Source organism: Myxocyprinus asiaticus, chromosome 13 (genome assembly GCF_019703515.2).
Source record: "Myxocyprinus asiaticus isolate MX2 ecotype Aquarium Trade chromosome 13, UBuf_Myxa_2, whole genome shotgun sequence".
Classification (NCBI taxonomy): Eukaryota; Metazoa; Chordata; class Actinopteri; order Cypriniformes; family Catostomidae; genus Myxocyprinus; species Myxocyprinus asiaticus.
Window position 1 is genome coordinate 48,329,838 of NC_059356.1, and position 24,526 is coordinate 48,354,363.

The window sequence follows — 24,526 nt, forward strand, 5'->3', positions numbered from 1 at the left end:
ATGCAATCTCAATAACAGTGCTTTGATGTTTTGTAATTATTCACTACTACAGAACAGAACAGAAATGATGTACAAATGCTGTACTGTGATCTGTAAATCGCATTATGTGTATATTATGTCTACAGTGTATATTGAGATCTATGTATTGAAGTTCAATATTTTTCAAAGTCACATTTTTACTAAACATATTAAAAGAGACACTCATATTAATAGAATGAGTGTGTTTGAATATATTTATGATAATTATTAATAGGGAGAGAATTTAATGCTTTGCAAGTTATTAGTAAAAAAAAAACATTTAATGTTTAAGCCATATGAAGGAAATCATTATCTTATATGAAGGAAAAAATGTAAAGAAATGTGTGTGTGTGTTAATCAGGTAAAGTAGCTTTTACTACATACATTAGCCCTTATATATATATATATATATATATATATATATATATATATATATATATAGATAGATAGATAGATAGATAGATAGATAGATAGATATCTCAGTAGAGAAAGAGTACATTGACATCACACAGAGACAAAGTTAAGAATATATGAAATAGTTCCATTTATTATCATTAAGTTCAAAAAGCAGTTCAGCCTATTCACCACGAGGAATCAGAAAGTAGTAAGTAACTGACAAAGGCACTTTAAAAACCAATACAGGAAAGATAAACACCTTAGCATGACATAAAATGATATCCATTCACACCAGAGATTATTTATTTTTGAATACTTGGGTATGAAAGTACTCTAAAAATAAATGTCCCTTACAAAATAGCACTTAAATCTTCTATCATTATTGTGATCTCAAGCTCTGTTGAATTTATTTTTTGGAGAAGTTGAAGCTGGAGTAAGAAGGAGCATCTGTGGCATCAGTAGAGGCGGCTGGGAGCAAGAGAAGTCCTGTGGTCGGATCCCTCTTGCATCGTGCCATGGCTTCCTTATACGTGATCTTTTCCTTCTTGATCGGATCGATCACATTCTTCGCAAAGGTGGATTCATCCTGAAGTTGCCTGGCCACAGATGCATCGATCAATTTTGTGTCAACAGCATTCTGCAGGCTGACACGACCTGCTTTGTTAGGGTCTACCAGACCACCGGTCAGCAACTGTGTCTCCATGAACCACAAGGCACTTTCATTTGGGATCCATCCTCTGTGAGCTGCTTCGCCTACAGACATTCGCTGTTTGGTCACAGGGTCTTCTACACCAGTAAAAGCCTTCTGCGCATTGAGAAGCTTGTGAACCTGGGTTGGGTCAATCAATCCATGCTCCGCTGCCTTGTGAACAGAGAACTTGTCCTTCTTGTTCAGGTCTACTATGCCTCCTGTGGCAGCCTGAGCTTCCAGAAGTCTCATTGTCGTGTCTTGGTCAATCAGTTTGCGAGTCATGGCACTTCGTACGGACATTCGGCTGTCTGTGGTGACATCCAGAACTCCAGAAATTGGGAAGAGTTCTTCTCCACTGGTGATTTGCAATGTGCTCAAGTTGCTGTTGCTAGAGTAGAAAGAGCGGCTAGTCAAAGTGGAGTTGTAGCTGGGGTTTGTTTGAGGGAGTGTGTGGACAGTTGTTGTTGTGTGTGTTGTACTTGAAGCAGGGAAAGCCATTGATTTCTTCTCCCCTGCAACCAAAAGTGCAAACTCTGAAATTGATATTTTGCCATCTCTATAGCACTGAAGGTCGTACTGGGTCAATCGGCCATCTTGCAGAGCTGTCTTGATGGAGTACTGCTTTCCACTTTTACGGTCCTGCAGAAGAGTGGTCTCTCCTTCAGGACCAGTGGTTGTGATTTCCTCCCAACTGCACTCAAGCTTCTGAAGGTGAATGTACTGATTGCGATCTATGAGACCCTCAACATAGGCATCGTAGGCTGACATGTCTTTGCCAGTATCTGGATGCAAAATAGTGATTTTGGTGGAGACATTGGCCTCTCTGGTATTTGTCTCAGAATGTTGTGTAATCTGTACTTGTCTCTGCAGCTCTATGATAGTGCTTTCCCGTTGGTGGATTCTCTCTTTCTCCTCCAAGATTTCTCTCTCCAGACTCTGGATCTCTGTCTCAAGCTTTATGCTTTTTTGCCTGATGACTTGGGTTCTCTCACTCAAGAGTTGTGATTCATATTTGAAATTCATAGTGATCTCCTGCTTTCGAGACTCTATCCTTCTCAACTCCTTAAGAAGTTCATCCTGCTCTTTTTTGAGTTTATCCCTGTGTACAATCAAGGTGGTCTCTTCTTGAGAGAAATTTGTTCTGGTTGTCTGAATTCGAGTTATTTTGGTGGTAATTCGCTGAATTTCTTCTTCTTGGAGGACTCTGGCATTCCTCGCCTGGGCAACTTGTTTTCTGAGACTTTCTCTCTCTGCCTCTACAGTTTGGTCCTTCTCCACCCTAATGATCTCTTTGTATATTGTCTTCTCCACAGATTTCTCTTTGGTAAGTGTTTCTATCCTGATTTTGAGGTTTCTAACATCTCTCTCCAAGCGGGTAATGATGGTGCCCTCATTGTCCATTTCAGTGCGGAGCCCAGTGATTAGATTGTCTACAGTAGGGTCTCTCTCAACTTTCATAACCTCCTCAATGACAATCTTTTCCTCAACAGGTGTTGGACAGGTCTCAAGCTCATAGATCCTAGCCTTAATTTGTCTAAGCTCTGTCTCTAGGATGACCTTCTTCTGCCGATCAACATGCTCCAATTTTCTCTGCAGTTCCAGGACTAGGGATCTCATTTGCTGCACCTCCATCTCCAGATGTCTTCGAGTCTTAATTACCTCTTCCAAAGTCTTGACTAACCTCTCGTGAGCCAGAATCTGATTTGGATCTTTCTGGAGGCGCACTATTTCATGAATTACAACCCTTTCCTCTGGTTTCTGTCTCTCCAGTATAATGTACTTGTTTTGAAGGTCATACACATGTTCCTCCACCGTTCGCCGGAGTTGAACTTCTTCACGCAATTCCCTCCTGAGTCGTTCAGCTTCCTTTTCTACAAGTGGGTCATTTTCATACTTAATCAGTTCTTTGGTCACCACTCTCATCTCCACTTTTGACCTTTCAGTCTTCCATTCATCCCTGTCCTTGCGTAGACGAATAACCCGATTCAGAGTTGAGTCATAATTGGTTCGTAAAATGGTGAGTTGTTCATTCAACCTCTTAATTTCTTTGACGACCTCAGGGCTCCTCTCTTCTTTCACCACCTCCAGTGTTACCTCCTTCAGCTCGACCTTGGGTTTCTGGGAGCGCAGGGTCTTGAGGTCCACCATAATTAAGTTTATTTCATTCTCTATGCTAGTACGCCGTCTGCTAATTTCATTAAGCTCATTTCTTAGTCGTCTCAGTTCCACCTCTGTCTCTGGGTCAATTCTGTAGATCTCATTGATAATCTCCTTAAACTCTATCTTTTGTTTTATCGTCTCCACCTGGGTGAAGCGGAGCTGAAGGCTAGTGTATTCTTGAATCAAAACACTGTTCTCTCTTATTAGTTCTTCCAGGCTTAAACGGAGATGTTTGGACTCTTTTAGGAGCTCTGCATCCTGCTCAACTCTCTTCACCTCCTTGATGACAGTTTTTGGTTGGATGGTTGGGATAATCCTCTCCAAATTATTGATCTGACTCCTGATGTGGAATATTTGATCATTCAGGGTCTTGCACCTAATGCTTTCATCTGAGATCTGGTTCTTGAAGCTAATTACTGCTTTTAGCATTTCTGGATCTTTTTCCAGCTTCACAATCTCTTTCAGTACCACTCTTTCTCTTATCACTGGCTTCTTTTTCTCCAAGACTGTGACTTCAGTTCTTATTCGCACTGTCTCACTTTCGTACACTCGAATTTCTTCTTTGAGTTTGAATAAGAGCTCTCTGATCCTAGCTGCTTCCACGTCCAGCTTGGGGTCGCGTTCGATCTCTGTAAGCACCTTCATGACCAGTTTGGGCTTTATGACAGTCCGCTCATTTTCACGACTGACAATTTTCTGGTTGACAAACTCAATTTCTGTGTGCATTTCAGAACGTTTATTGATCTCCTCAGTTATCCTCTTCTTCAGTATTTCCACTTCGGCCTCCAACTTTGGATCACGGTAGTAATGCACAATCTCCTTTTCCTCCAACCGTTCCACACCTCTACGACTCTTGAGGGACAACATCCGTTTACTGTACGTTGACAGATCGTGCTCTGCATGAGTGCGGCGAGAGATTTCCTCAGCAAGCTCTCGCTTCAGGCCATCCACTTCTTCATATTCTCTCTGTTGACTTTGTAGCTGAAGTTGTTGCTTCACTACCACATGGTGCACAATTTGTTCATTCTGTTCATGGGAAACAAATAAAGGGTATGCTATATCACCAGCAGTGACCACATCAAGCACTGTACTTCTAGCTACATTTAAATTAGTCTTAGAAAAAGTTGAGATGTTGTTAGTACAGTAGTCTGATAGCCCTCATTAAAAAAAAATCTCTGATTATGATCTACAACTGCAAAATATTGCTATTGTGACAACAGATCTATAGCGTTAATTCATTTCTTATTTACAAATGTGTATTTTTTTTTTATCTAAAATTGTTCACTGTCTAGAAATTCTCTACCTTGTAGATGAGTTCCTTGGCCAAGATTACTTGATTCAGAAGTTGATAATTCTCTGCTGACATTTCAGAATAAAGTCTCACAATTTCTCTTTCCTATAAAGGAACCAATTACATAGACATTTGAACATGTACTTAGACATTTAATGAATTTTCCTTGATCAGATTAATAATGCTTTATTATCATGGCAGAGTAGCCTACTTCCTTCTGCACAGCCTCAGCCAGGGTAGTAGCTTGAAGTCTGTTTGTATTTATTTCCGGTTTTCCCAATGTGAGGCGGTATTTGTTAGAATTCACCTCATACTCCTGCAGACATAGCAACAATGGAATATTTCACTCGGAAATAAATTTGAATGGTGCAGTATTATGGACATAGGCACAGCAAGATGGTCTACATACGTTAAGAATGCTCTGCAGCTCATGAGAAACTTTTACAACCCGGTCTACATCCTCTGCCTTTCTCTTGATGTCTTCAACCACTCTCTGCAACCAAGCAGCAAAATACAGACTTGCTTAAAGTAGTGGTCAGACAATTCTCGAGTGGCCTTATTTACAATGAAATACATACAAATTATTTGAATCTGAAACATTTAAAATAAGGTCAAAATGTGGGCAAAAAACACCTAATACGAACCATCTGAGAGGTTTGTTTGGCATAGATTTGTGATGCACTTTCACCAGCCCAAACCTTGTTATTGGGAATATTGTTCATGAAAACATAGATGGAATGCACTGTGCTCTGGAATTCTAGGTTCTTATTGGCTGCCTCTTGCAACAGAGCTGCCCTGAAAAGCAAAGGTTACTGAATCAGTACTCAAACTGTAAAGCGAAGAAGCATTGTAAGAAAAGCAAACATGTCTAAAAGTAAACAAAACAAACAAGAAAAGGTTTTCTTTACCAGAGTATGACATCTCACCTATGCTGTAGCTGGATGTTGATGTTGGAGTAGCGATTCCTCAAGCGTTTGACCTCTGATTCTTGGTAGCGGATATCAGGGCAGTACTCCTGGAAGCTCTTCTGCAGGGAGCTGCTGGCCCGCTCTGTCACGTCTAACTCACAGTTGAGCTGCTGAATATCATCTTCCTTGGAGGCAACATCATTACTCATGTTCTAGGGAAAAGACAATACCAGACACCAAAGCGCATCATTGCCATGTTTTGAATTTGAGATACACTACATGGCCCATAAATTCCAGTAAAGACAAATCTTAACTCTACAGCATGCAATGGCATTCTCTCTGTGGCAACAGTTTGTGGAGAACCCCTTTTTGTTTAAACTAAACAATGCTTCTGTGCACAAAGCGAGGTTCATTACTGAGTTTGGTGCAGAAGAACTGGACTGGCCAACTATAATGAGTCACTATAATGGCTGACTACCTGTATCTGAACGGAGTGATGGCGTATGATACTGGGCTCATCCAAGATCACATTGTCTGCAGCTAATTGGTCTTCAAATGCAGACAGCATATTGTCCACCTTCTTAGTTTGTTTCTCCAGGAACATGGCAGCTGTGGCTCTGAGGAAATAATCTCAAGTTTATTCCCATTTTTTGAACATATTTTCCATAGAGGAACTCATGAATATACATAGAGCTTTGCACAAGCAACCCAGCTGGTCCCCCAAATCCTGAATATGTGGTTAAGTTTCTGGGTGGTACCATGGTACAATGATAGTATGGTAATACTATGGTACATTGATACAGTATTGTATGATTACCACATTCATGTACCATAGTATTTGCATGGTACTCCAAGAAACTTCAAAGCATGATATTACTATCATGGTAGTGTCCAACCAATGGTATTACCATGGTACTGTGCCCAAAAAACACAACACCATAGTATTTTTTTCTAAGTGGAAAACAAAAAAACACTTTAATGAAAAGTTCACTTAAACTGTTGCAGTTATTCTTACTTCTTATTGTACAGATCAGTAAGGGCTGTGATGTCATCAATCTTGTTGTTGGCGATGGTCAGTTTCTGAGACAATGTGGCTGTGGTCGGCCCCGCGGGTTTCTCTGATAGCAGAGGCTGCATGTCCCTCTGAGCGGATGATTTCTCTGCCTCCAGATTTCTCAGAGCCACAACAGATCTCTGGAGATATTAAATCAAACAATAGTCTCTCAATGTTCGTTCATGTTGAAGTCTGACATCCTGTCACTAAAATAAAACGTACCTCTATATGACATATATACAGTAAATATATATTTTTCTGACACGTATGAAAGCTTGTATCTTAAAATACAATGTATAATTTTTTGTGTGGGCCAGAGAAAATATTGGGAGGATAAATACAGTACAAATCTGAACTATTGAATACTAGGGCATTAAAAAAAACAAGGCTTTTTCTTTCCGTAATATCCAGTGTCCGTTCTTACCTCATGATCTCGGATCCTGACAGATAGATCACCAATGGGGTCAGACCGTCGCAGAGGAGATCTTATTCTGTTTAGCACATCCTTCTCTAACTTCACCAGGTCTGCGATGATCCGATCCAGCTGACTGGAGATGACACTGGCCTTTGAGTTATCAGGGACCGTTGCTAGAGTAGCTGCAGAGAGAATAATCATATATCCACAAGATATGATCAAATATAGATACATCACAGCTCTCTGTGTATAAAGTCAACATTAAATCAAAACTGACTCTGTTTACTTTCTTAATAGATCGTCCTGCTCTTACTGTGCAGGATTCATCAGTGCACAATATTCCAAAGTAAGAAAATGTTTGCCTTTGTAATATTGCATCAAAATTGAATAACTTTCTCTGCCTTTGAAACAAATGATCTTTTGTGCTATTTGTTTAACCAATTATTAACCAATAATATCAGAGCACTACAATTTACACTGAATATTGTTTCATTTAAAGTATGTAATTTTACAGAAGTTAAATCCATTGCAAAGGAAATTTAATACTTTTTTACATAAAGAAACAACATGGGGAAATGTATATTATTCATAAATAAAATATATTATTATTATTATTATTATTATTATTATTAAATAATGAACTACATTTTTCTGGAGTGGTCCCTTGTGATGACCATGAGGGAAAATAATATTAATAAATTATATAAAAATTGTATAATTATTATACTAAATTACAAACATTAGTTAAATGATTATTATTATTATTTATATATTATTATATCAAAATAATTAACTAATTTAGTGGTGTAATAAATAGTGGAGTGGTGCCTCATAATGAACATGGAGGATATCATAAATATAAGTAAAATAGCATAATTAATATATTAAAATGACATTATTATTAAATACTCTATATTAAAAAAATAGAGTGGTGCCCCATGATAACAGGGTGTTGAGGGCACAAACCCGTTCTCACGACCCGCACAACTTCCACGCTGGTCGTTCTGGCCTGCGCCTGTAGAGCAGATCTCGTCCGCTTCAGATCAGAGAAGTCTCTGCTCAGACTGAACACGGGAAACAAAACAAAAATGTGTTTATGCTAAAATGTTAAAAATGAGCAGGGAGCTCTGAGTCTGCCCTTCCTGTCAGGATCTTACCTGTCCACTGTGTCAATGGCAGATGAATCAGGTGGCGGGATGAGGAAACAGACTCCTGGAATCACCTTCAATTCTCTAGTGCTGGATTTCACCTCCCAGTTCTCCTCTCGTGGATTGGACACCAGTGTGAACTTATCGCCTTTTCTCACAGAGTCCTGAAGGGGCCGATAGAGAGACCAACAGACAATATATACAGTGTACGAATTATACAATGGCTATATTTATGTACAACTCTTAAGGCCAAAGAATACTTCAGTTTCCACGTGCCGCTATGTCTCGTGCAGTGCGCTTGACAAAAATTTAGTCATCAGAACAGTTTGCACGGACTGTCCGAGAGCAGCTCGTTTTTCCAAGACACACGGCGAGGCCGCATTTGTAAGCGTCATCTGCACATGTGCCTGAGTCGACGGTACAATGTGCCTAACGCATCCGTATGGGCTTGTTGTCAAAATAGTATACTTTGAAATGCTAGAGTGCTCGTGTGCGAGACGAAACGGCACACGGAAAACGAAGTATACCCTAGACTTTAATATTGCTTGACGAAAATGTCCTTTAAATTGAGTAATTATTTCATCATGTCATATTCATTTATTTTATTTTATATTATTTTAGTTGACAAAAATGTATTTTAGTTGACAATTATGTGCAAAATTACATTAATATGTATCAAAGTGTGAAAAAACAAACTTTAACCAAATATTCAAATATTTAAAAAAATGTTTCAACTACTTACAATTATATAAATATGTATCAAACTAATTAAATAACTTTTTTTAAAGAAACAGCACATTCACACGCATATTACACATTCTGAGTAGCACGTTATTGTCGTGATGCATCTTTTTAATCTCGTTGTTATCATTGGCAAAATGAAAAACCCTTCGTCAATGAACTGTAATTTCATTGACGAGGATAACACTCGACCAGACTGCCAAATTTAAAAAACAATCGTACTTTTTTTCCCCCAAATCGCTGAATTCAACATGCATTGTTGCGAGGTCATGTGACAACAATGTAGCATGCACTACTACTGTTTAAAACGTTAATCGTGAAATAACGTCTGCTTCTTCACTTTTTGTAAAAACAAATAGTAAGCAGTATACTATGTATACTAGCCAACCGTTGCAACGGTTACCTCCTAAAACGAGTGTGACTTTTGTTCGCAAATACGCGAATCGGACAAACTTGTAATATAACTTTTGTGGTTACGTCATTTGAAAAGGCTGTTGAAAAGTTTCTTATGTAATATGTACATTTACATTTCATTTAGCGGACGCTTTTATCCAAAGCGACTTACAAAATGAGAAAGGATTCAACGTAAGTGATTGATCTTAAAGAGACAGTAACATAATAAGTGCTGCAATACAAAGTTTCAATTGCATTAGAAAAGTACTAGCCAAGACAGAGATTAGAGTGCAAAAATATGTTTTTATTTTAGGGTTAAGAGCTCGTGTAAAAAATTGTGTCTTTAGCCATTTTTTGAAGACAGAGAGGGAGTCTGCTTCATGTACAATTGTCCAATTATAACGGTTTAGTAATTGTATTAAATTGTATCCCGACTTTCTCGACGTTAAAGCTTTAATCAGGGGGGCAAACACCCTGTAATTCACACCTTGGATATTTGGAATTTAGTATGATGTTTTACAGCAAGTAAAGTGTACAGTGTGTCTTTAAAGTGTGTTTGTTACCCTGTCTGTGCTCCAGTCACACAGTGCAATGACACCGACGGGTTTATTTGCGATAGTCCGACGCAGATGTACAGGAGCGATAGTGGTGCACATTTCTCTCAGATCCACCAGTCGCTGTTCGTTCCTCGCGATGGCTCTCTCTTCTCCCTGAACACACACACAAACACACATATATGCAATTATACAACATTCGTCAGCATTCTAGTTGAGCTAAAATCACAAAGTAGTAACAGCTCATGTGTTCAACTGGCTACTGTTGTAACTCACTGCAAAGCACCTTTCGAGAACAACTATTGATCTTAGTTTCGGGCTGATTTTCTGAAAACGATATGACTGTGGCAACATCTTTGCCAGTCTCTGGTGGTTTCTTATACTTTTCGCGGCACTTTCGAGCTGAAATGTCCACTGTGTGGCGCTAAAAGCGAGTAAAATCTTCTGCCAAACAGATGAGGTTTTACTGACAAAAAAACCTTAAACCTAAACCTAACTTATAGTGTCAGAAAAAGCAAATGTGAGATGAAAACATAACAGTGTCATTTTGTGGTGCTTCTATGACACTTTCGACTCACGCGTTAACTCGCTTGCTCTTCAGGACTCGTACCCCGCTCCTCTACATCACCAATGCAATGCTCTATCAGTTAAGCTACCACGCAATTTGATAACACTCAAACAAGCTTGTAAATGTACTTGGTTATGTAATGCAAACGTTAAAATAAGTAATGCGCTATAGTAAAAGTGTTTAGATGACATAAGATAGTATTGTGTGAGGAACCGAGTGAAAAGTAACTGTTAATGAACTGATAATCTTCTGTTTTACTCGTGTGAAAGGGAATAAAAAGTCGTTGTTGTAGCGCCTCTAGTGTTCATTTCAGAAGGAAACTGCCGTGATTCGTACAAGCTGCAAAAATAATCATTTGGCAAAAATGTAGGTATAGTAACGTGATTCTATGAGACCAGGTTGCTTAGTTTACTTATAAGGGACTATATCTTCTAGCGTAAAGGATGACACTTCATGAATTTGCTCATAATATAATATAATATAATATAATATAATAAGTGTATTAACCGGGGGTCTGGGTATCTCAGCGAGTATTGACGCTGACTATCACCCCTGGAGTCACGAGTTCGAATCCAGGGCGTGCTGAGTGACTCCAGCCAGGTCTCCTAAGCAACCAAATTGGCCCGGTTGCTAGGGAGGGTAAAGTCACATGGGGTAACCTCCTTGTGGTCGATATAATGTGGTTCTCACTCGCTCTCGGTGGGGTGCGTGGTGAGTTGTGCGTAGATGCTGCGGAGAATAGCGTGAAGCCTCCACACACACCATGTCTCCGCGGTAACACGCTCAACAGGCCACGTGATAAGATGCGCGGATTGATGGTCTCAGATGCGGAGGCAACTGAGATTCATCCTCCGCCACCCAGATTGAGGCGAGTCACTATGCCACCACGAGGACTTGGAGCGCATTGGGAATTGGGCATTCCGAATTGGGGAGAAAAAAAAAGTGTATTAACCTCCAGTTGCAGTAGTATCTCATGGTTGCTCATGTTTTTCAGTACTGATGGTTCTGTGGTGGATTTGATTCTCTTCAGGGACTCAATAAAAGTCTCCACATGCAGCTGATACTAGAGTTAAACACACACACAAACGGTTAATGGGTCAATAACACACCAATCATTTTTTAAAATCTGGATTTATGAGTTATTCAAAAATACACAAATAACATTCACACAAACCAGTGACCTGAATACACCTCTACTATGATGAACAATTAGTTTTTTCTGTGTTCAAAGTAAATGTGAAATTTTCGCTGGTGGTTGAAGTGAAAAATGCCATGTGGTGTTACTGTATGGAGACTGTACAAATAAATAAATAAATAAATAAAAGTCTCATTAAAAGCTTACATTTTTGAAAATTAATTGTTGGCATGACTAATCTTTTTAATTAGTTCTTTAAAAAAAAAAAAATTAGTAAAATGATTTTTTATTTAAAAATAAATTGATATTTAAAAAGTCATTTTGTTGACCCAAAAAAGCCAATTAAATAGAGACCTTCAATTATTTTGAATTCAATTACTTTAATTTGACCCTTTATTGTTTTGACATTTTTATGAAAAGGCTAATTTTATTCAGGTCAAATGGAGTAACCCAGAAAAAACTTCTTTTTAAAAATGTGTTTTAAACAAGAATTTTTTTTTTTTATGATTTTTGTTTATTATTATTGACCTTATTTGTCAATGACCCCAATATTTATTAACATGAATAAATTATTCATAAAATATTCATTAATTTTAATTATATTAGTAGTGTCAGTTATAGTAATGTAACCATGTTAAATGATATTAATTTTGTTACAAGTTGACTCACTTTCTTGTAGTCCTCCACATTGTCCAGGTGTGTGTCCTGACACAAGCACAGATTCATGAAGCGCTGCCACTCGTTCTTCACATCCTCACTGTACGCCTGAATCATACACACATGTTGACTGAATATAAATCAGAGAGATTTAAATCACATGCAAATAAATGACAACAAGACTCCCTCGGGACAAATGAATGGATGAATGAATGAATGAATTAATACCCTTATAGCAGGTGATCCGGGGTGTCTTTTGTGAATGAGTGCATCAGCATCATCCGTCAGTCTGCCCACCTCTCGCTCATGAGTCAACAGACCGTTGTTCTTAAACCTCTGCACAACAAATACATTTACAAACATGAGTAACAGGGTAAACTCTTTCTCTCTCTCTCTCTCTCTATTCATCCTCTATGTCTCTCTCTCACCTCATACTCCATGTGTACTCCAGTACTGTCAATCATGCGGTCGCTCCAGTCTCTCTTGAGGATTTTGCGCTGTTGTTCAGTCAGATACAGCAGCTCTTTATTGCAGCCATGCATGAAGTCATACAGAGATGACAGATCCTGCCGGCGCTTCAGAGACACGTCCTACACACACACACACACACACACACACACACACACAAGTACAACTTCAATTAAACTGCACAGATAAAAAAACTACCAATCAAAACAAAAAAAAAATTTAAATGAATATTTTAGAAAAAAGTATGCAATTTATGCATTTTATCATTTTTAAAAAATGTATTAGATTTTTAGAAGACTTTACCAGTAGATTTGCATACTGCTTCTGAAGGCCAGACGAGTTTTCCTGTTGGGAGAAAGAGCATTAGACAAATGCTCAAAATCAACAAATTATTTAAAAAAAGTTATTTTTATTAAATATGCGACAGCTTTAAACAGTACCTGTCCACAGTAAAATGTTTCATTCTACAATCTCACCATTGAAAAATAAGAAAAATAATTAAATATAGAAAAATATTTATGTACGTACTATATACATTAATTCACTTATTGCATTGCATTATTTTAATTTTTAAAATTTTGTATTCACACTTTTCTTTATTATTGGTTTAACTAATTTATTTATAAATTTTTTTTTTTTTTTTTCTCTATTTACTCATTTTATTCCCACTTCTTTTGAATTACCATTGTGTTTGTAATGTGCCTTATCTAAACTTGGCCTGCCTAAAAAGAGCACGTAAAAGTTTAAAACTACACACAAAAATAAAGTGAGAAAAGTAAACAGACAAAAATAAAGCACTGACCGCGCTGGAGTCCAGTGCCGAGCGATACGCCTCGATCTGTTTATGCAGAATATTATGGGATGCGATCTGTTGCTCCACATCAGACAGTGATGGGCCATAATCACCTCCCACAATCAAACTCTGAAACACACACACATCACACAATGTTCACAGAGAAACTCTTGATGACACTCTACACACATCTACTACTACTATAATAACGCTTCTTTTCAGGAATCATCTCTGGCTGTACAGGGTTCTTGAGTTGCTACTGTATCTGGTTCTTTACAGATTAATAAAGTTCTTGGTGCTTCATTTAATGTTCTTCAGATCAGTGTTTTGGTTTCTGGGTTCTTTAAATCACCAGAAACAGAGATGCTTTTCTAAAGAATAAAAAACTTAAAGTCAGACTGTGAATATATTTTTGATTCCTCAGTGCAAAAAAAAAAAAAAAAAAAAAAAAACCTTTCTTTTCCAGAATAAAAATGTCTTGTCCTTAAAATAATGTTTAAATATTATATATATATATATATATATATATATATATATATATATATATATATATATATATATATATATATAAATATTATATACAAATATTATATTAAAAAATATATATATATCATTATTATTATTAAATAATTAAATTTACTTGAAAAACAGCATAATTTTAAAAACATGATTTCTTTATCAGACTTTTTGTCTTGTTTTCTAGTAAAAATATCTTAACGTACTTAAAACGAGACTCATTTACTCGAGAAGCAAAATGATGTAAATACCTACAGTAGTTTTGTTTTTAGAGAAATCTAACTCAATTTACTGAGGTTTATTCTTATTTTTTTTTAAGTTAAAAAAAAAACCATTGTTTTAAAGAGGTGATACAATAAGCTTTTCGTCCTTTGAATGTTGAATTAAGTTTATTTTTCTTACCTCATTGGCCAATAGTTTTTAATTGTTTTAAGTATAAACGTCACTAAATTTGGTGAAATGTTTCTTAAAAAAAATAAAAAATAAAATAAAACACATTTTAAATGTAATTTTAGTAAGTATTAGAAAATTAGAGTACTTAAATATGATATAATTAATAATAAAATATTTAATAATAATAATATAATTAATAAAATATTTTTCAGCAAATATAAAAGTAATATTTGTATTAATAGTAAAAATTAACAAGTAAATTTGATCTTGTTTTAAGATATGTTAGATATTTTTACTGTGTATAAAAAAGACAACTTATTTTCAGAGAATATATCTTAATTTAAATTAATTGTTTTTACCGCATTGGAAGACATTTTTGTGTTGTTCTTTGTAAAAATGTAACAAAATTGAATGTGCTTTTTGTTTAAAGCAATAAAAAACTATTTGCCATTGGGGTTTGAAAAATAAATTTAATTAAAGATATTTTCTCTGAAAACAAGTTACACATCTTACACAATTTTGCTTGAAGCTAATGTAACTTGTTTTAAGGATGTAAGATATTTTTTACTGGAAAACAAATGAAAATACAAAAGAGCTTTTTGTGTTTTAATTGCATGATTTCTTGCACTCGTACCTGTTTGATGTATTTAATGGATATTTACTGTATGATGAAAGAACTTCATGTTTTGATGTCTGCAGTGAATCTGTCTGTCTCTCACCTGTTTGTCAGACAGCAGTTTACTCCAGTCGATGCCGGGCGACAGATACAGCTCATGCAGCTGACCGTAGAGATCTCTGAACGTGCCACAGTCTTTAGACCAGCGGTCGTGAAGATTACTGACACTGCAGCACAAACACACACATGCACGTGAGATATGAGCGGAGGAACATGTGTCATGTGTCTCCTCTAGAGTTAATGAACACTTCTCATCGAATTCTCTCAAGACCAAATGATCTGAGCTGTGCGATTCATTGAGATATGTGATGGTTTTGTGAAGCAGGAAGTGATGTCACTCACTCGAGCTCGATCTCATTGACCTGCGGGTGCTGGAGTCTCTTGGCTCTGCCCACGTCCAGGAAGAGATACTTCAGTAAGATCTCAGCTTTAGACAGAATCTCTGCGACTGCACCCTGATGCCTCAGAGAAACACCTATACGATCATTCTGTTTGTCCTGATCACAGACAGAAAGACAGGTCAAAAACAGACCAGTGAGGATCTTTGAGGTGCTCTTCGCTATCTAATATGACCTTAAATCGACCAAGTCATGTTGTGCATCAAACCTAATAACGTCATCAGGTGTCTGTGAGGGATATGTTTAGGTGGAGGGTATAATAAATATCATTATCTTAGTATGAAAACCATAGTGTCTACGAGACATCCTCACTAATATAGTTTCCAGTGTGTGTGTGTGTGTGTGTGTGTGTGTGTGTGTGTGTGTGTGTTCTCTTACCTCATCCAGCAGTTTCTCAGCTTGCAGTATGTTCTTCTCCACCTGGTCGGCGTTTTGCTGCAAGCGTGTGATCAGAGTGAGCATGTCATTCGCCTGCGACCTGAATGGAGGAAAATATGACAGATACTCATATATATATATATATATATATATATACACAACTTATCACATCCATTATCAAATCATTATCTGATCGTGCATACATGACCACACAGTTGTTCCTCGACGTTTGACCTGTATTGTTATTGGATTTGAAAATGACTGAAATTTAAAGCTGCTGTGTGTAATTTTTTCTTCCATGTTAAATACTTTCTCATATCCCAGTTTAATTCAAGTCATTAGTGAGCTGATTTCCTGAAGAGTGTAAAACACTTTGAGTCTGTGACGCTAGGCTTGTAGCGATTATTAAATAATCGTCTGATCGCAATTATTTGATCTAACCATGATTATTGTGTAAAATAAAATGAAATAAAATAAAAAAATAAAATAAAATAAAATAAAATAAAATAAAATAAAATAAAATAAAATAAAACGTTTAAATGAAATTAAATGAAATTAAAAAATGAAATAAATATTAAATTAAATTAATAAAATAAAATAGCTATTCAGGTTGGCTGGTTTACAAAAACAACAGTGTAAAAGGAAAATAGACTAAAACTAACATTGACCAAAAAGAAAGACACATTTTAAGTATTTGGGAATATTTTGATATTAATAATATTACTTTTCCCTGTGCAATATTTTACAAGTTTTAAAGCCTTTTTAATATTCCTTTTTTATTATGGAATTCCAAGTTTAATATGAATAAATGACTTCTTGAGGTTTATAAATCAAATATAAACCTTATGAAGTTTGAAAATTTTTATGGCAATTATTCGTTACAAAAGCCCTAAAACAGACAATTGATCATCATCATTGCAATGACTCAAAAAATAAATAAATAAAAACAATAAATAAATAAATAAATAAGATTTATGCATTAGAATTTTATAACAAAATTCCATTGAATTGAGTAATTTTTAACATACAACCAAAAAAGAAAAGAAAAATATTTTGGGTTTTATTAATTTAATTTTGTCAAAAAATTTCACAGATTAATTTGATGGAATTTTCCAAAATTGAAATGTGTAAATCTTTAAAAAAAAAAAAAAAAAAAGGCCTCTTGAGGCCAGGGGAGTGAGGTTTACACACTGCACAGCTACCTACCAGCTGGCTCCCATTACACTCACCCCCTCTAAACCTCACTCCCATCCAGGTCATGGCACCACTGTAACCGGCCCTGCTCCACCGCTCCGAGCAGGATTCGAACCGGGCTCTCCAGCATGGGATGCGGGCGTGCTAACAAGGAGGTTAAAGGCTACAGCTTTTTCATTTATTTGTTTGACAATAAATCATCAGCAAAAATTCATTAACGTGACAGCCATATGTAGCACTTTCATTTCATCAGCATTTTTCATTAAAAAAAAGAAAAACATTGTTTGAGCAGTCTGACATGTCATCCTTTGGCTTAACCAATGGCATGATTTTTGGCCAGACTACCTGTTGGTCTGAACAATTATAGACCTGGATGTGGAGTCAGGAGAATTTGGTAAGGTTAGGAATCGAGAATATATCAAAAATAATGGCGATCATTGTCAGTCAAGCGGTCTCTTCTTGTCTAAGTTAGCGGTTCTTGGCCAGAATCAGCTGATAGTCAAAAGTCTGACTGTGCCCAAGATTAAGCACTGAACCTGAACTTTGGTGAGTTATTTCAGCAAATCCTTCCTCAAATGAGATACAGGATCTTTTGGGGTAAAACTGAATGGGTAAAAGCTCGCACAAACACCTGTCAATCACTCAACTTCCTTTTTAAATCTTCACAACGGCATCTCACCCTCTCGCATATTTTCGGTCTGTTGTCCTGAGATTCCTGCTCGGTCACACAAGCGAACACACCTTCTCAAGAGAGTGACAGGTGTCTGGGAGTGTCTTGAGGAATGTGGATGTGGCGTTCTCGGAATTCTTCCTCTTCTCTTGAGGAATCTCCACAGCAGGAAGAGATTCCAGTTCATCAGACATGCTTGTTTAGAGGTCACACCATAAGCGCAGGCGGTTCATTCTCTCGAAACAATCACGCGTGTGGCACTACTACAACAGCTAAAGGCCACTTCATTCTGTAAATTTCTTGGGTGGCTGGTTTCTGTTGCTCTTTGTGTTTCTTAAGTTTATGGAGCTCATCTGGCCACTCTTGTGGGTTTATAAATGAACCAACAGAGTCATAGTAGTGTTATTATGTAATGGGAGCCAGCTGGTAGGTAGCTGTGCAGTGTGTAAACCTCACTCCCCTGGCCTCAAGAGGCGCACTAGCGACTGATGCTAGGGGCTGTAGCCTTTAACCTCCTTGTTAGCGCGCCCGCATCCCATGCCGGAGAGCCCGGTTCGAATCCCGCCCGGAGCGGTGGAGCAGGACCGGTTACAGTGGTGCCATGACCCGGATGGGAGTGAGGTTTAGAGGGGGTGAGTGTAATGGGAGCCAGCTGGTAGGTAGCTGTGCAGTGTGTAAACCTCACTCCCCTGGCCTCAAGAGGCGCACTAGCGACTGATGCTAGGGGCTGTAGCCTTTAACCTCCTTGTTAGCGCGCCCGCATCCCATGCCGGAGAGCCCGGTTCGAATCCCGCTCGGAGCGGTGGAGCAGGACCGGTTACAGTGGTGCCGTGACCCGGATGGGAGTGAGGTTTAGAGGGGGTGAGTGTAACGGGTGCCAGCTGGTAGGTAGCTGTGCTGTATGTAAACCTCACTCCCCTGGCCTAAGAGGCGCACTAGCGACTGACGCTAAAGGCTGTAGGACTGGGTATTAATTAAAGAATCATTGCAGAAGCTAATTGGTACTTGTCATAATATGTTTACACATAAATGTATGTACATTTTCATACTGATAATTAATTATATTCATGAAGAAGACAGATAAGCTTGCAGGAAAAAATACTAATTTAATTTTATTTATTTATTTCTGTTCCAAAAACACAAAAAAAAAACGCTCTAAATATTGTAAGTACGACCTCTGAACGCACAAGTAGGATGTGGATTATTCCTACTTGACATCTCCCACTTCCAACCATCAAGGCGTCTCACTGCCCGATTCTTGGAACATGACGCATAAAAAAGTAAAATAGCAATGTTACCGTTAGCTTTATTTTACCGTTAGGTGTTCAGCCATCAACAAAGAAATCGCCTAGCAACTAAATTGTGTGATGTTGAGCGATGCTAGAATTTGTTCTGCAGGTGTACGATCCAAGGGTGTAGCCAGGAAACTACTTTTGGGTGGGCCTCAATAAAAATGGATGGGCCAAGTTTTTGCCCAATTTTAGTTTTTCTTAAGAACAGAGAAGCAGCACATTCAAACAGTTCTTTCAAACTTTCAGAAATTAGAAATTCTGCATTGTAAATGTTTTATAAATATATATTTTGAGTCAAAGAATAATCTCTACTATTCTGGGTAGGCCTGGGTCTCATTCGGGAGGTCCTAAATAACACACCCATCTTTACACCCTTAGCCCTAACCCTAAACCTAACCCTCACAAAAAACTTTCTGCATTTTTACATTTTCAATAAAACATTGTTTAGTATGTTATTTAAGTGATTTGAATTATGGGGACACTAGAAATGTCCTCATAAACCACATTTATAGCATAATACACTTGTAATTACCAGTTTATAACCTACAAAACAAATCCTCATAAACCACTTAAACCTGCCCACACACACACACACATACACACACACAACACGCAGACACACACACACACACAAACACACACACACACACACACACACACACACAATACACAGACACACACAAACACACACAACACACACAGACACACACAACACACACACACACACACACACATCACACACACACAACACACACAACACACAGACACACACACACACCCACATCACACACACACACATACACACACACAACACACACACACACATACACACACACAACACACAGACACAGACACACTCACAACACACACACACAACACACACACAACACACAGACAAACACACACAAACACACACACACACATACACACACACATCACACACACACAACACACACAACACACACAAACACACACACACATACACACACACAACACACACAGACACACACACACACAACACACACACAAAACAGACACACAACACAGACACACAACACAGACACACACAGACACACACAGACACACACACACAGACGCACACACACAGACACACTGACCTGATTAGCTGGATCTAGATCAGTGAGTAATAATAGCTGTCACTGAGTTAATTAACATGCATCACAGGAAACACAGAACACACAATACACAAACAGTTTCTGTTCTTCAGTTTGTGTAATCCTTTTCCTAAGTTCAAATAAGTATTGCAAATACACATTGAATCCATTAGATTTGATTTCAAATACCACTGAGAACCCTGAGACACCACGAGACAACAACACTTGCATCCGCACTACTATTTATACTACACATTTAAGCATACATACAGTATTGTACAGTATTTAAACGTTTTGCTTTAAATATTTGAAGTATATAATGTTTAAATCATACTTACATTTTTATATTTATAGTCTTGCTGATTAGTATTGTCTATTACACTGTTGTGGCATCTGTTTTGCATATGCTTTGAGACATCAATCTGCGTTCTGTATTTACAATGAGCATCCTAACATGAGCCGTCTTAATGCAACATCAAGATTTTAGATCAAAATGTATATGAATGTATAAAAGGTAAGACGTATATATTTCATATGCTAAAACTGCCCATTTCTATTCAGGTTTTCACCATTTTTTCCACCTTTTAGCTTGTTTGCAATTCAAACAACACACTTTTTTTTTTTTTTTTTTTTGCACATCTGCACTCTGCATTTTAAGTAACCCACAATTCATACAAATTTACATTTTAGCTTACTAAATATATATATATCTATTACTTATACTAAGAAAATGTTTTATGCCAAGAAATATCTGCACTCATTTCTTTTAATTTAATTTTAATTACCTTATTGCAGTTCATTTAAATAGTCTTGCATTATCAAATGAGCATTATCAAAGTACAAATATTCCATGTAGTCTGAATGCATAATATTTATACAAGAATGAGAAAAGTTAATTTAAGTATGCCAAACTGCAGGTTACTGATGTCACCCCTTGACAAGTCAATAGCCCATGGGCGCAGAATACGAGGGGGATACGAAGTTCGTCCCCTGCACTTTTCCCCGTGGCAAATGTGTTTACGCTGTGTCTTTCATACAGCAAATGTCTAAATGTCTAAATGTGTAAATGTGTAAATGCAAAAAATTCACTGGTCAATCATTTAATTAATTCAATAAAAAACTGTAATCGATTGAGAGTCTTAAAAATGTATCTTATATATTTATGTTCATCTTGCACTAATCGTTCTGTCCCCCTCACTTTTGAAACGATTGCAACGCCCCTGCAATAACCCCTAATGCATATTTATGGTTTGTACTATTTTGTCACCTGGTATTGTCTATTGTGCTAACCCACCTCACGCCGCACACACAACATGCTAAAAGATCAATCTGTCAGCTAGTAACTCAGTCCGGATCTCTGGAATACTTGATTGCGACTGGTTAAAGGTGGCATTCTGCAGTCAGATATTTCTGAATAATGGGTATTAAACTGTTTAAATGTAGCTACATACTGTAGTATCACATCTCTCGTATCACTTCACTCTCACAAAATAAAATAATTCTCTAATTGTAATTATTTAATTGGTAAGTAGCCGTGTAATAAGCGGGATCATGTACAGTCAAATGGTCTTTATCACAAAATAAACCCGTGCCGGTTGATAAAATGTGTCCTGATCACTCTGTCAGCTTTATTATGTGATAATGACCAGCTTACTGTACAATATCCCTTAATAAAACTTCCATTTCAACCACCCGCGTGTGTGATTGTGTGTGTGAGATACCACCCATCCCAGCCATAAAGAAAAATCACATCAGTCACTGAGCGTTATCATAAACACACACACTCTCCAGTGCTGTATCACATCAAGGGTAAACGGTTAAATACATAAAACGCCTGCAATATTTTTCTAGTAGACAATAACTTGTAGTAAGAAGCAATTAGTTTGGGAACCCCCAACACGTGTACAGGTATGTGCCTTTAATAATTATTCATTAAGCTTTCGCTAATGGAAACAGTAGGTAAACAAAACATGAGAGTAAACAAACTAAATGAAGGACTTTCAGCAGTGAAAGAATATGAACACATAAACAGCAGATGAAACTGTAACTTACTGGCTGGCCTTCACAGGGCTGTACTCCTTCTTAAACATCCTGAGACCCTCAGTCTGGGAGCGATCTGTCTGTCTCTCTGTCTGCCTCGCTCTCAGCTGTCCAAGTCTCTTGTCTCTTCTGTTATGGGGTTGTCACCTGTTGTGGCTCCGCCTACTGAAACAGGTGCATCACATTCAGGACTGGCAATACCTGTTCCACTCTGAATTCCTCTTTAAATCTATTGCTCTTCTACATTCAGTTCTTTCTCTTTGCACTGACCTGCACAATACAGTATATAATAATGACAGAATATAGATCAGTCTTACACCAGTTATGATAGAGAAAAAATGATGGCCAGCTGTTGATCACAAAAGTCTCATGCAGAATGTGAAGCGGAGGCACTGTTTGTCAGCCGCTCTGGAAAAGAGTATCATGAATGTCAAATGTTAATATCTCAAATGCCTCCAAACAAGGATCCTGTCTGTGCTGTTTTCTGAATTAATTAATAAAGTTTCATTTTACACTAAAGGCCAAAACATTCATCCAAAAAGTGTCACGCTGCAGTTCATAAGACATCATAAGTACGCGTTGCATTCTCAACGTTGCCACAAGGGGTGCTATAGCGAGATTAGAATGGACTGTCCACTTCTATGCTAAGTTTTCTTTTAAGTAGAGCAACACTTTGAGGAGAATATTGCAGAGCAAGTGAGTTTATGTCAATATATTTATAGCAACACACCTGAATAATAACACATCCAGTTTAATGGCACAGATGTTTGAAGGTAACTCTATCGCCCCCTTCTGTACTGAGTTTTTTTTCCACCGCACGTTTAGTATGTTTAACTGGACCGTGCATTGGCAATGCATTGGCTTAGTGCTTGCATTTGCATACACACTCTTGTATAAAGTGCATAAATTTGATAGAGCAGATCTGTCAGAGACAAAGTAATTCCAGTACTAAATACTCTAGTTACTTAGTAGGTATTCTGTCCACTACTTTTCCGAACGCCTCCTAGACCGTTGTTCCGATTCTCGCGAAATTTTGCATGCACTGTCTAGAGACCCTCATGAAATTTTTTTTACAGCCTGATCTCATGAATATTACACGACCGTGGCAACACTTTTGCAAAACGAAACTATGTGCTTCATTAAACACTTGGCTGCAGTTTTCCAGTGAAATGTCCAGCGGGGGGCGCCAAAAGCGAGTGAAATGGTGTTGTAATCAGACAAGGGTTTTAAGTTGAATATTAGATGGATATTTTATTAAGTAAAACGTATCTCCCTAACATAAAGCTTTAACCTAAACCTAAATGCAAATGCGACATGAAAAGCACATTTTCTTAAGCAACCACGTCCTTTCGTGTCGCTTCTGTGACACTTTCGTCTCATGTGTCAGCTTGCGCGTTTGGTTCACCTTGAAACGCTATCAACTCTATAAAACTCTCGTCAAATCGTTTAGTATTTTATAGACAGAAATGAAATCAGAGATAGAGGTTTTGTTCTGCTTGACTCAGGGAATCAGATTTTTTATTCTAGACCATTTTGTTGTGAAGATATTAACGAAAATGTTAAAATGTATATTATAGTGCCACTTAGGTTTGGTGGTGTGTGTGTGTGTGTGTGTGTGTGTGTGTGTGTGTGTGTGTGTGTGCACCTGAGTAGTGGGAACATTTCGGACCATCCTGTAAAATTTGGAAAATTAAAAAACATTTTTTATTTATTTTACACCCAAATAATAACAACAACAACAGCAGCAGCAACAAATCAATCAACAAATCAATCAATTAACTCAATCAGAGAAATTATGATATTAGTGTGTTTTTTTTTGTTTTGTGCCTTCAGCTTAGTGACACACACAGCATTCTCACAATCACAATATACATTGATGTAAATGCTTAAAAAAAATGAATACTTTTGCATGCATGATTTTATTCCAGCTTTCTATTTATAATTATTTAATGCTTAGTTAATACTGAACATACAGTGGCCCCAAGAAGTATTTGGACACTTAATTCACACTCAAAAATGTCTGAATGCCAGTGCATTAGATAACCAAATTACATGTCATTTCTTTTATAGAGAGAATGCACAAGCCCCTTCAAGCAATAGATATAAAAAGAAGGCAAAACATATTGTGATACGTTGTGTTTGTCTGATGTGTTTGTGTTGTTAGTGTCTCATGTTGATGGGTAATGTACAAAATTTCACCTGTGGTTACTCTGCATTCACTAAAAATCACCAAAACACCAGCTGCTTAAAAGTCATTGAGCAAAGTGAAATTAGTTCTGAGAAAAGCTCATCTGAGCACAGATGACACTTGCAATGACATTCAGATGTTTGTAAATGTCACTTGCGTGTCCAAATATTTTGGGGTCACTGTAGAGACATTTGCACCTGTTTAATGAATTTCAGAGCAGATTTGTACGTGCATGAGTGTCAAACTGAGTGTGTTTGTGTGCTGGAAGTGTGGAAT

At 37.4% G+C, this 24,526-nt stretch overlaps 1 protein-coding gene across 1 annotated transcript; it reads right to left on the reverse strand.

The window, feature by feature from the left end:
* Nucleotides 1-538: 538 nt before the first annotated feature.
* On the reverse strand, nt 539-22,163 carry LOC127449800 (envoplakin-like). Its single transcript, XM_051713354.1, has 22 exons — nt 22,075-22,163; nt 15,752-15,851; nt 15,318-15,472; nt 15,019-15,142; nt 13,400-13,519; nt 12,901-12,942; nt 12,558-12,719; nt 12,358-12,465; nt 12,142-12,237; nt 11,290-11,400; nt 9,779-9,925; nt 8,091-8,245; nt 7,900-7,997; nt 6,943-7,115; nt 6,480-6,658; nt 5,943-6,081; nt 5,483-5,676; nt 5,201-5,351; nt 4,966-5,049; nt 4,768-4,872; nt 4,569-4,661; nt 539-4,291 (listed from the first exon to the last, which is right to left on the reverse strand). Exons 1-22 carry the CDS (start codon nt 22,110-22,112, stop codon nt 821-823), a joined length of 6,045 nt encoding a protein of 2,014 aa, XP_051569314.1. The 5' UTR covers nt 22,113-22,163; the 3' UTR covers nt 539-820.
* Between the last annotated feature and the right edge of the window lie 2,363 nt (nt 22,164-24,526).

Excerpts from the sequence above, each read along its gene's own strand:
- LOC127449800 (XM_051713354.1), bottom strand. The coding sequence starts at position 22,112 with ATGTTTAAGAAGGAGTACAGCCCTGTGAAGGCCAGCCA. Across the intron at positions 15,473-15,751 it reads CTGAGAAACTGCTGGATGAG|GACAAACAGAATGATCGTAT; the intron begins GTAAGAGAACAC and ends GTCTGTGATCAG. Across the intron at positions 12,943-13,399 it reads CGGCACTGGACTCCAGCGCG|GAAAACTCGTCTGGCCTTCA; the intron begins GTCAGTGCTTTA and ends TTCTCCCAACAG.